The 13,202-nt window shown below is 36.4% G+C and overlaps 2 protein-coding genes across 4 annotated transcripts in view; both read left to right on the forward strand.

The window, feature by feature from the left end:
- The first annotated feature begins 75 nt into the window (after positions 1-75).
- Trmt112 (tRNA methyltransferase subunit 11-2) lies at positions 76-7,719 on the forward strand. Its single transcript, XM_069823031.1, has 4 exons — positions 76-247; positions 2,633-2,734; positions 3,445-3,537; positions 6,834-7,719. The coding sequence occupies exons 1-4, from the start codon at positions 170-172 to the stop codon at positions 6,933-6,935; spliced, it is 375 nt and encodes a 124-aa protein (XP_069679132.1). The 5' UTR covers positions 76-169; the 3' UTR covers positions 6,936-7,719.
- Positions 7,720-11,818: 4,099 nt separating this feature from the next.
- The window catches only part of LOC138697627 (coiled-coil domain-containing protein 102A), a 32,511-nt gene continuing 31,127 nt past the window's right edge, over positions 11,819-13,202 (forward strand). For 2 of the 3 annotated variants that reach the window (XR_011331588.1, XM_069823032.1), the window contains exon 1: positions 11,832-12,128. Coding sequence is in view for 2 of the 3 variants with exons in the window: in XM_069823032.1 (XP_069679133.1) it covers positions 12,015-12,128 (114 nt within the window). In the remaining variant the exon portion in view is untranslated. Of the gene's footprint in view, positions 12,129-13,202 lie in introns of all 3 variants that reach the window. The other variant, XM_069823034.1, reaches the window with a different exon arrangement.

Genomic DNA, 13,202 nt, shown 5'->3' on the forward strand with positions numbered 1-13,202 from the left:
TGACAAAATAACCATGTTTTACATTGGTAATATATAAATTTAGCGACAACTGTTTTAAAGCGGGGTTTTTAAGAATCGTGTTGGCAACACTGTATTGTAAACTTAAATTTTTTGTTGTCTGAAGAGAGTGAGAAAGAAACGTATTGTGAAGTTTGAATAGAAGTAAAAAATGAAACTATTAACTCATAATATGCTCACTTCTAAGTGTATGAAAGGAGTTACTGTTGGATATCCGTTGGGAATAGTGGTTAGTATAAAATAATGTGTTCTGTAAACCATACTTCGAATCTTTTCTCGTGCTAAGTTAGGTTATGTTATTACTTGGTTATTTAACGAGGTCCACAATTCCTATGGGTGGCTCTGATAAGCTACTTTAATTTTGCGTCAATATCTTTTTTTAATCTGGTTATTTAACGACGCTGTATCAACTATGAGGTTATTTAGCGCCGATGGAATTGGTGATGGTGAGATGAGTTCGAGGATTCGCCATAGATTACCTGGCATTTGCTTTACAGATGGGGAAAACCTCTGGAAAAACCCAACCAGATAATCATCCCAAACGCGAACCGAACCCACGCTCGAGCGTCTTAGCTGACAGAGCAACGCCGGAGGTTTTAGGTTATGTTCTAAATAAGAATGATTTAGGCTTATTGGAAGGATAAATTTCAAGAAATGTATGTTTACTGTAGAAAGACTGCGAAATAGGTATTAGGAACAAAGCTAAATGATTGCGTGTGCACTGGTTGCACAAACCTAACCCAATCTTGTTTTCAAGGGAAGAGCTTTATTCAACGTTTCTACCATTGACCGCCAACAACTTCTCATAATTGATGTACAGGGTATTATCGTAATGTGTAATACACTCTACGATTGTTGTGGGGGAGGAGAATACTGAACCACCAATGCAGATTATCCCCAGTACACGGCATAACTCTTCACAGATATGCATTATGCATAACTTGGCCTGCCAAAGTGGTGTGCAACTTGAAAATTTTGATCACAGTCCTGCCATATAACCGCAGTTTGCGGAACCCGAATCACGCAAATGAAGTGGGTAAAAAAAAGGTAAAAGGTAAAGTTATCCCCTTTATTATAAGCCATGAAGGCACCTGGGGGACATGGAGGTAGAGCCCCATGCTTTCTTGACCTCGGCACCATGTTCTGACTACATTTTACCTCCAGAAAAGACACAGTACTCAATTTTTTTTTTATAGAAGGCTGAGTGAACCTCGGGGCTGTTCTGGAAGTTTGGCAACGAGAAAATCCCGTCACCACCCGGAATCCGTGGACAGCTGCTCTACCAACTGAGCTACCCGGCTGGCATTAGATACACACTAAATGTAGATTATGTTTTTCATGCAACTTGGTTCATACGTCTCCACCACACACAACTCATCACGACATTGCAAGATATTTCTCTCACTATTTCGATCGTAGATTCATAAGGGATGTATTATTATCACATAACATAATTCTTGTTATTGTAACCTGGGATTATACTTCGTATAAGCAAGCCACTGGCGTAGTTCAGTTGGCTAAGGTGCTGGCCTGCTGATCCGGAATTGCTCTCGGGCGCGGGTTCGATTCCCGCTTGGGCTGAATACCTGGTTGGGTTTTTTTCCCCAGGTTTTCCCCACTGTAAGACTATTGTCAGGTAATCTATGGCGAATCCTTGGCCTCATCTCGCCAATTACCATCTCGCTATAACCAATCCCATCGAAACTAAATAACCTCGTAGTTGATACAGCGTCGTTAAATAACCAGGTTAAAAAAAAAGATACTGATGAAAATTAAAGTAGGCCTAAAGTTATCAGAGCTACTCATAGGAATTGTGGGCCTCCGACGAACATATGTCAGGGCTCTTCCTCGCCAATATTCTAATGAATGTTGAAATTCTATGTAATTTAATTAGGTGATCATCCAGATAAACCACTAAAGAAGGTACAATTATCTTTTGCTTCACTGGTATGTGTGAGTTGTAGCCTATATAGTGATAAAGACGTGGTTTGGTTTGCAACCACAAATATTTCTAACATAAAAATCGTTTCATACTTATTTGTATATTCTACTGAATTGTTGTAAACCCCTCTTGCTCCCTATGTGTTACTAGTTTCCAACATAGGATGCGAGAGGTCCAGGATGAATTACTAGGGAAATGGTTCGTTTCCCTAGTACTGTATTACGTCCTTGACCTCTCGAGTGTTATATTTGTATTATTATTATTATTATTATTATTATTATCATCATCATCATCATCATCATCATCATCATCATCATCATCATCATCAGATGTTTGAGATGGGCAGGGCATATAGCATGTATGGGCGAATCCAGAAATGCATACAGAGTGTTAGTTGGGAGACTGGAGGGAAAAAGACCTTTGGGGAGGCCGAGACGTAGATGGGAAGATAATATTAAAATGGATTTGAGGGAGGTGGGATAATAGAGACTGGATTAATTAATTTTGCTCAGGATAGGGACCAATGGCGGGCTTATGTGAGGGCGGCAATAAACTTCTGGGTTCCTTAAAAGCCAGTAAGTAAGTAAGTAAGTATCATCATCATCATCATCATCATCAGACATTACAATTTTCTCCATGTAAATGTAATTAAAGTATTGTTACTATTTGTAGGCCAAGGACATCAAAGTGCTAGAAACTGAATTTAACTCAGAGTTTGTTCTGAGAATAATTCCAAAACTGGACTGGGAAACACTCTGGAATGCTGCTGATAGTGTGAGTTACAGTATTGTCATTGTGATTGTTTTGCATATGAAGGACAAATGATAAATAAGAGATTTAATGTTAAGATACTGAAGTTGACTTTATTGCAAAGTAAAGTCTATATATTTATATGTTACTTTAAATTTTACTCCATTATTTCATCTTCCTCTGTGTGAAAGAAGACTGCGCTTATTCCGTCGGATCCCGGCCAACTAGTCACTCATTACGAGTGCACCTCAGCACATATGTGGACTTCGGTCCTAGGTTCATAGATATCTATGACGTAGTGCAGAGGGCTGCCACTAGAGGGAACCCAAGAGTTGGAACTTAAAACTGAGACGATTCTTCCGACGCCGGGGTGGAATCCGGTGTGGTTTAGTGGATAAAGCGTCAGCACGTAGAGCTGAAAATCCGGGTTCAAATCCCGGCGCCGGAGAGAATTTTTCTCCTTTCCATTACGCTTTCATCGTATGATGACGCAGAATATCTGCATGGAAATATCATATGTACTTCGGTACATTATAATAATATATAGAATTTAATTTGTTTAATTTGCTTTTGCTTAAGTTAGAGTGAGGTGGTAATTCCATCTTTGGAGATAATGGTTAGGCTTAGATCTTGTGTTTTTGTATGCTTTAATATCATGGAAATTTTGTCATTTTTAAGAATGGACATCATTGCTATTAAGAATATAATATGTAAGTAATACTTATAATTTTCAGATTGGCCATTCTGGTGACCTGCCTCAGACCTTGGGTGATGATTATGAAAATGATATTGAATTCCTGAAGAAAGTTCACCATGTTTTGCTTGAGGTGAGAACGTTAAGACCCGGTGCACACATCCGTGGTTTAAATGTATGGTACCGCTGTGACATTGTAATTATGGTGTGAGTACTAGAAGTCAGATGGGGTACTGCACACATACCTCTGGCGACATTGCGGCACTGCAGATCCATTTTGTGTACAGTTTGTGCTGCAGTTCCCTATTATGATGCTGTAATCATAATGCACACACAACTCCAGCCTCTCAAGTCTGTATTGTCTATTGAGCATGCATATGTCCAGTGATTTGCTATAATCGTAAATGACTGAGTTTAGAGAGTTAGATATAGAATTTTTCATTGATGAAGTGATAATCACAGAGAATTTCAAGAAAGAAAGAAATATTTGAAGGAGCAAGACAGGAAATATTGCAATAGCCTATTGAATTTTTAGTTGCAAGATTTAGCGACTGTATCAGCCAGTTGTTTTATGCTGTTTCTGTTGGTTCTATAAGAATTATAGTCGGCCTCGGTAGCGTAGTTAGTATAGTGCTGGCCTCCTATGCTCGAGGTTGTGGGTTCGATTCCGATCAAGGTCGATGGCATTTAAGTGTGTTTAAATGCGACAGGCTCATGTCAGTAGATTTACTGGCATGTAAAAGAACTTCTGCAGGACAAAATTCCGGCACACCGGCGATGCTGATATAACCTTTGCAGTTACGAGCGTCGTTAAATAAACCATAACTTAAACTGATAAGAATTATAGAAATGTCAGTAATTTTATTTAATTTGCAAGCATACATATGATTTTAGTTTGTCAATAGTATTAACATGTTCGATAATGGATGAGAAAAGCTAATAAAATTGCCTGTATTTGCCCCTACATTTTAACTGTCTCCTGGCTCCGGTATTATTCTTCTCTTCGAGCATTTTTCTCCCTTATTTTTGCATAATGTAAAATTTTTTATTTTAAACATCTGATTTTCCGTGAATTGATTATATGATGAATTTTGTTGTTCAAGAGATGCATTAAAATATCCAGTCTTTATAGAACGTAATGCTTGGCAAGAATGGGTTTTAGTGCTCACTCGTTTAAAATCAAACCGTGTTAATGTTATAAATTTGAAAAAAAAAAAAAAAAAAAACTGGCTAGTTTTGTTCTGAGCATACCAAGTAGTAATGTTCATACAACGACGGTGTTTCATCTCGTGAACAATAATTAGATGGATGTTCCAAACATGAGGACGACACATCTAATCAAATCACAGCTGAAAACTGCAGTCGACTTCAACTATTACATGAGACAAAATCTGTATCAAAATACTCTTAATTTAGCTAGCTGCCGAAGTGTAGAATAAAGTTGTTTTTCAGTAACTGAACCGAGTAATTTATCTGTTTTATATGTGAAATTTTGTCGATTCCTTAGTCTCTCGTATTTTCTTCAAATAAAGTTGGCAACCTTAGTTGCAAGGGTTGCTTAAAAAGTAAAAGTAGTGCTGCACATTTTTTGTCAGAAAATATTAACCTATAAATATGAAATCTTTTCAGAATTTACTATTTTTCTACATAATTTCTGTCAACTTACACAACTGCATGAAACAGGTCTTGCACATGCCTTGCCTGTACTGTCTCTTGTCCTGTTTACATTGCCATATCTTCACTGTATTATTTAAATAATAATAAATTGATGATATTTCTTTTACTACATAGTTGTGTTTAAAGTTATAAAGTTTTATATGATATTCTTATTGAATTTGGTATTCCCAAGAAACTAGTTCGATTAATTAAAATGTGTCTCAGTGAAACATACAACAAGAGTTCGTATAGGCCAGTTTCTGTCAGATGCATTTCCAATTCACTGTGGGCTAAAGCAAGGAGATGCACTACCACCTTTACTTTTTAACTTTGCTCTAGAGTATGCCATTAGGAAAGTCCAGGATAACAGAGAGGGCTTGGAATTGAATGGGTTACATCAGCTGCTTGTCTATGCGGATGACGTGAATATGTTAGGAGAAAATCCACAAATGATTAGGGAAAACACGGGAATTTTACTGGAAGGAAGTAAAGAGATAGGTTTGGAAGTAAATCCCGAAACGATAAAGTATATGATTATGACTCGTGACCAGAATATTGTATGAAATGGAAATATAAAAATTGGAAGTTTATCTTTTGAAGAGGTGGAGAAGTTCAAATATCTGGGAGCAACAGTAACAAATATAAATGATACTCGGGAGGAAATTAAACACAGAATAAATATGGGAAATGCATGTTATTATTCGGTTGAGAAGCTTTTATCATCCAGTCTACTGTCAAAAAATCTGAAAGTTAGAATTTATAAAACAGTTATATTACCGGTTGTTCTTTATGGTTGTGAAACTTGGACTGTCACTTTGAGAGAGGAACATAGGTTAAGGGTGTTTGAGAATAAGGTGCTTATGAAAATATTTGGGGCTAAGAGGGATGAAGTTACAGGAGAATGGAGAAAGTTACACAACACAACTGTACGCATTGTATTCTTCACCTGACGTAATTAGGAACATTAAATCCAGACGTTTGAGATGGGCAGGACATGTAGCACGTATGGGTGAATCCAGAAATGCATATAGAGTGTTAGTTGGGAGGCCGGAGGGAAAAAGACCTTTAGGGAGGCCGAGACGTAGGTGGGAGAATAATATTAAAATGGATTTGAGGGAGGTGGGATATGATGATAGAGAATGGATTAATCTTGCTTAGGATAGTGACCAATGGTGGGCTTATGTGAGGGCGGCAATGAACCTTTGGGTTCCTTAAAAGCCAGTAAGTAAGTAAGTTATGACCTAATAGAAAGATGCTTGTATGTGGCTATGTTTTGTTTTGGAATGAAATGTTGCTATAACATGAGTTTAAATGGTCATTTCGGTAACCATCACAGTTTTGTGAAAAGAATTGATATTAATTGAAGCTTCCCTGTATGGAAGATGAATACCAGCTGGAATCGCATTAGTACATGTAGAATTGAGGACCATTTTTGCAAAACTTGCTAACTGAAAAAACAAATTTTACAGGAGAAATAAAAAACTGAATGAAGACAAGTAGATTATAGGTGCAACCATCACACTTTGACACACTATAATGAAGAGAAATAATTAAATTTTACTAACATAACTTTAACATCGTATAGAGGCCTGCTTTATGTTAACGAATCCATCAAAATATCAATTTTTCAAATTTTGCAGTTAGCAAGTTTTGCAAAATCGGTCCTCAATTCCAGTATAAATATAGTATGTTACTGATATTTTTTGGTTGTCAAATAAATACTGTTTTGTTTCTTAGTAATGTATTAATTACAGCCTATTTTCAATGTTACAGGTCGAAGTCATCAATGGAGAATTAGTCTGCCCAGAATCGGGAAGAAAATTTCCCATAAATAAAGGGATACCAAACATGCTTCTTAATGAAGATGAACTGTAATTAAATAAATTAAATTTGTACTGTGCTGCTATATTGTTTGTGCAGAAACTTGTATTGCCACTGTCCTGTTATTTAATGTATTTTATATTAAGTTGTTTCATAGAGTGTAATATGTGACTTAGGATTGTGAAAGTTATATAGCCTGTTACATTGAAATACAGCTATTGAATGTTAATATCGTGGAATTTTAGTAAGATAAAAATGCATCTCATCTTCTCTCAATTTTGCAATATAAGGTTACGTAAGAAATTGATAAATTTAGAATAATCAGAGTTTATCTCTCAGTGAAGTGGTGGGATCATTGTAGTAATAAAAGTAGGCCTATAGTTTTCTGTGTGATACAAACTTGTTACGTTACTTTGAATATTCCAATATTTTTTCCATTGTCAGCATTTTCTTCAGCCTAATTTCTCATGTAAGATATTAGAGGAATAGGCTGTTTTTTGTTTAAAGTTAATTTAGTAGCAAAAGTTTTTTTTTTGTTCTATTGTTGATAAGACATATTGTAAAAAATATTCGCTTTCTTTTATAAATATAATATTGTCATCATTTTGTTATTCAACTATATATGCCTTCAACTATAAACATTTCAGTGATATTTCTGTTCATGTGGCATAAATAATATCTATGAAGGTGTGTATTTAAATAAATGTAATAGTATTTTCTGTAAAATCAGTAGACCAACTGTGTAGTTAAAATATTTAACAAAGCAATTTTGTAATTGACTACGCCACTTCTTGTTTTGATTTCATCAGTAAACATTGAATAAAATATTGCCATGGCACTACCCTGACATCATTCTTACAACAAATAAACAGTTGATTTAATACCGCAATTATACAAAACTAGAAATGTATAAATGGCGGCCAGGTAGCTCAGTTGGTAGAGCAGCTGGCTACGGACTGGAAGGTCTGGGGTTCGATCCCAGGTGGCGATAGGATTTTTCTTGTTGCCAAACTTTCAGAACGGCCCCGAGGTTCACTCAGCCTCTTATAAAATTGAGTACCGGGTCTTTCCCGAGGGTAAAAGACGGTCAGAGCGTGGTGCCGACCACACCACCTCATTCTAGTGCCGAGGTCATGGAAAGCATGGGGCTCTACCTCCATGCCCCCCAAGTGCCTTCATGGCATGTGACGGGGATACCTTTACCTTTTAGAAATGTATAAATATTTTAGGATTGAATGTAATAGTTTTATTTACAACTTACAAGCAAACATTCTGATGGGGGCAGATAAAAAAGTTAAATTTTTTTCTTCTACCATGTTAATAATGTCAAAAGAAGTACTCATACAAATTTTGGCCACTCAACCGCAATTACGAGGCCGTCCAGAAAGTTATTTTCCCTGGGGCCGTTTGTAGAAAACAGTACAATTGCATGGAAATATTTATTGAAACAGATACAGCAATTGCTGCGCTATTTGTCAACATATCCCCCACTGGAATTGAGACATTTGTCATACCATGACATCAATTTTTGTGTCGTAGAAGTCAGCCGCCTTAGATCGGAACCAGCGTTTGACTGCGTCTGCACATCTCTCTGTCGATTCTATGATATGAGAAATGTCTCAATTCCGATGGAAAATATGTTAAAATATAGCTCAACAATTGCTGTGTCCGTTCCAATAAATTTGTCCAATGAAATTGTGTTTTTTTTTTTTTTTTTCTGTTAGCGGCCCCTGGCGAACTTATTTTTTTATGGCCCTTGTGATTGCGGTCGAGTGGCCAAAACTTGTATAAGCACTTCTTTTGACATTATTAACATGGTGGAAGAAAAAAATTTAACTTTTTTATCTGCCTCCATCAGAATGTTTGCTTGTTAGTTTTTTTTTTCCTCCAAGTAGAAATACCATCAGTTCTTAATTGACACATTAAATTTCTTTTTTCCTCCAAGTAGAAGTACCATTAGCTCTTCTTAATTAACACATTAAATAATACTTTTATGTAAACATGAATTTTCCACGATTTAAAACAGTATATTGGCTTTTATTTATACTTTTATATATTGATTGTGTCTTTCATTGTGCTTTCAATAAAATATTTAATTTAATACGTATGTAAGAAAATATTTTCTATGTACAAAAGAAAGATGATTGCAGCAACTAAGTAATAAACTTGTCTGTCGTAGAACTTGGATTTATTAATATGCAGTATGGTGTTACTAGTTACTTAAACAGGCTTGTAGTCAGTGCAGTACTAGAAGGAAAGTAATAGGGCATTTCAATATTCTAAGTCTCAGATACAAGACAACATTGCACATCGTCAGAAACTTAGAGCACAGATACACAAGCTAACGCTAAGGTAGTTATTGAAATTCATTCTATTTCGAGTGTTGTAACGCATTCTGAAGTGCACTTGAAAAGATGTGGAGAAAATGGATTTTCTATGTATAATGGATTTATATAATATATATACACAAATCTTGCAGTAAAATCGAAATTTGGTGGACCTTTGTGAGGATATTGTGCTGCACAGAAGTGAAACCTTCCATCTCATCTCAGTAGCTTAGATGGCTCAGACATTTGCGTGTCATACGAAGGGAGCGACTCAAAGCCTCATCCTAGTAATTCCCCCCCCCCCCCCCCCAATAACGTTAAAATGGAGTTTTATAAAATCTTGGGACCGATGTTTCAGTTTGTTTAACTAAAAGTGGAATAATTACTGCCCAGTTCCGATTATTTATTATTAAGCTTGACCTGACCAGAAAAAAAATTTGATATTTTGTCTTCTCAAACACAAAGTAAAGATAAATAAACACAATATTATGAAAAGAAAAAAAAAATGTTTTCTAAAACTCTGTTTAAATCTGCCACATTGAAACATTCTGGGCCGTCAATTTTGCCAGATTAGAAAGTTTGCACAAACGTTGATTTTCAGTGAATATTCGAACCTAAAATGAGAGTATTATTTGTGTTATGTGTTTTAATAAAAAAAATCCATACAGTTTTTATGTTTATTTAGCTATGTTCGGGCTGCCAGTGTTGCCACATTAGGAAGTTCGCACGGACTTTCGTTTTCAGTAAATATTCGGACCTAAAATTACTGTATTATTTGTGTTGTGTTTCAATAAAAATGTGGAATGCACACCCATAACCGAACTGTTCTCAAACTGTGATGCCACACAGCACCCAAACCATGAATTTTCGGACATTTGAAAAATCATTTATTTACCGTCCCGCCTAACATATAAGCATTGTCGGTGTGGTTTCTATACACCCTGTATTCGTTCTCAATGATAATTGAGACATGCAGTGAAGACTGCACACACAGATGGATGGAAATAACTGACCACAATAAAACGCAAGGCAGATTATACTGTTACTATAATAATAATAATAATAATAATAATAATAATAATAATAAAACTTGATTCAAAAGTCCGTGCAAAATTCATAAATGGTGGCAGAGGGATGGGGCACAACTATTTTTTTCCCCTCAGACACACAGGCATGCGCAAGAGGGGTTACCGGGTTTCAATGCCCCTTTGAACTTAAAAAAAAATGACAATTTAGATTTGAATATTTTTTTATCCATAATCGTTTTCCCTTCTCTAATTTTTCACTGTCAAAGTAACAAAATTTACATTGACATAAGACATAGTCCTCCTACCCCTCCTTCAGTATAATCTCTGTGCTGCGGCATATTCGAATTATGACAATGCTTTCCTTATTATAGAGAGACCTTCCACCTAGTACCAACCTTGTAATAAAATGAAGCCGACATAATAAGAAATTTAACTTGTGAAACATAAAAAGATTGCTCTGACAGTTCTGCAGTACAGATGTTAAATATTGTGCATTCATTGTCGATTTTAAACTAATTTTAATTTTAATTCACTCATTCGTTAGAGTTTTGACTTTATTGTGAAATGTTCTTTTAACGTTTTGTGCATTTGACAGTTCATACTTTTAATAATACGGACAGTTGACTAAACAATAATAAATAATACACGAAATTTAAAATACCGATAAAGTAAATTGTAAACAATCTTAACTATCTGATGCGCAGTTACCCAAGGTGCCCTAACCATCCACCATTGAACTTTAAACACAGCTCAGAATGGCAGACCATTGATAGACTTTCGTAAAGATCCCAGGAGTACATGGGATCGTGTCTGTTGCTATCAATTACTGTTCCTCAATTACGCCTCATTCACTGGTGTGGCGTGCACGAATGTATCCAAATAACTTCAAGAAAATATTTAGACCGATGAGGTCTGGTGATCTTAGTGGCCAAACAGTCACGCCACAGCCAGTCCACCTGTGTTGGAAAGGGCACTGTCTCAATGCAAAGAAAACATCTTCCAGGCACGACAATGATACGATGCAGTCAGCATGTTGTCTGACAAGGAATATTAGTTGTAACTCCCTGTCGTACATTAAACTATTTGCAGGAACTGCTTAATCACTTTGTATATTGCCACCGTTGTTGGTGCGCTTGAGTTCGTGATCCGAGGCTGCACATGGGTTGTAAGTTCGGATCTCGATTGGGCTGAGCATCTATTAGATCAGTGGTCAGCATTCGCTGAAATGGATTACGGGTAAGGAGTGTATCGAAATATGCACCTTCGTGCAGAAGGGAGAGGGATAATGCATACCCTCCAGCAGCCACGAATGCACGTCAGTGCATCTCCTATCCGAGGGTAAGAGGTGCTAGCCCGAAGGTACATTGTGGTGATGACCGCTGTACTAGATAACCTCATACTTAGAAGAACATGGTTTAATTATTAAACAGTTATTAGTACAATAACATTTTAAATCGCCGGGAGGTGATGCTAACATGTTTCTGACATCGGTCTTTGGATGACAAATAGTGCTGCTATCTTGTGATCATAATATGAAAGTTTACTTTGGCAATTAGGAAATTTTAGGATCAATATGGAGACCTTTACGTCATTTTACGTTTATGTTGGCTCCTCTGGTGATGTGAATGTGTATGTGATTGTGGGAGAGAGGGAAGAAACGTAATTGTATTGTGTTTTGTAGAGTACATTGAATCATTTATGCATTCATGTAAATTACACGTTTTCGTCGTGGAGCAAATAGACCTGGCTCAAACCTGTTCCAGTTATTCTGGACCAGAATGGCGCAAGGAAGTTCGAGTGGTACGTCCTCTCGTCGGCATGGACGAAATGAACATGATACTTCTTCCATCTCCTCAAGCAGATACGCTGATGCTGAATGGGAGGCTAAGGAGGTAATGGTTGACCTCGATATCCTAATGTTCCATCATCAAAATTTGAATTTTGCATCACTAATTATTTATGTCCATACTAGTAGCCTACTGACCGCAGTAATTTACACAGAGTGACAGATAAGGTTATGTTTCTGCTACGACCAGTCAGTAAATAAATCACACTGCCATATAAATGCATAATGATAGTTCACAACATAACCATTATGAACTTTGAAAGCGTTATTATTTTTTTTATTTGTAGTAGGCCTAATAGTGAATTGATGTAATACACTTAGACCCTAACAAAACGTAATCCTACAACAAATGATTAAACCTTAAGAAATAATCCTCAACACACTGTAAGAATACTGAAAATTATATAATTTCCCATTTACTTTATAGTATATAGTGAAGCTTAGTCATTATGCTAAAATCCATTTCGAAATCTTGTTAGGTCTCTAGATAACATATCGTCAGCTTCACAAATACGAATCACATTCTAAGTACCTAGCAACTTCGTTTGTGCACAGCTTTTTTCCTTACACTAAAGATAAGTAATTTTGAGTCATATTATCTTACAAATACTGTATACACATTAAATGTCATTTCAGAGACTTGCATGGGCTACAGACTAATGCAGCACCAATTTCTTCCAGTTTTTCCTCTATAAGAACACAACGCTTTTGTCGTCTTTTCTGTAATTTACAGAACCTGTTTCATTGAATCTACGGTATTCAATAAACTTAATGATATTCTTTTAGAGGGTACTGGCCTGTCAGGAAATTTACATCTGAATTTTCGCCTCGTTGAAACACACGATTTTCTATTCTTTATGTTCGTGTTGTATACGTAAATATATTCCCCTAATGAATACCTGTTCACCATGACGAAACGATCCGCTCTCCATCTCAGCTAAACGAATGCTGCCAGAGTCCAAGTTGTAGATAAACTGTTTTATTAATATACTTCGTAGTGTTAGTATGAATGGGAAGGCCTTGACTAGCTGCGCCAGCAGAATAGCCTACATGTCATCTTAGCGGCAGAAGCGCTGCCTCCCACCGAGCATGCGGCCGGTCCATCATTGTGGACTTATGG

The sequence above is a fragment of the Periplaneta americana genome, chromosome 4, assembly GCF_040183065.1.
Source record: "Periplaneta americana isolate PAMFEO1 chromosome 4, P.americana_PAMFEO1_priV1, whole genome shotgun sequence".
Classification (NCBI taxonomy): domain Eukaryota; kingdom Metazoa; phylum Arthropoda; class Insecta; order Blattodea; family Blattidae; genus Periplaneta; species Periplaneta americana.

Excerpts from the sequence above, each read along its gene's own strand:
- Trmt112 (XM_069823031.1), top strand. The coding sequence starts at position 170 with ATGAAACTATTAACTCATAATATGCTCACTTCTAAGTGTATGAAAGGA. Across the intron at positions 248-2,632 it reads GATATCCGTTGGGAATAGTG|GCCAAGGACATCAAAGTGCT; the intron begins GTTAGTATAAAA and ends TACTATTTGTAG. Across the intron at positions 3,538-6,833 it reads TTCACCATGTTTTGCTTGAG|GTCGAAGTCATCAATGGAGA; the intron begins GTGAGAACGTTA and ends TCAATGTTACAG.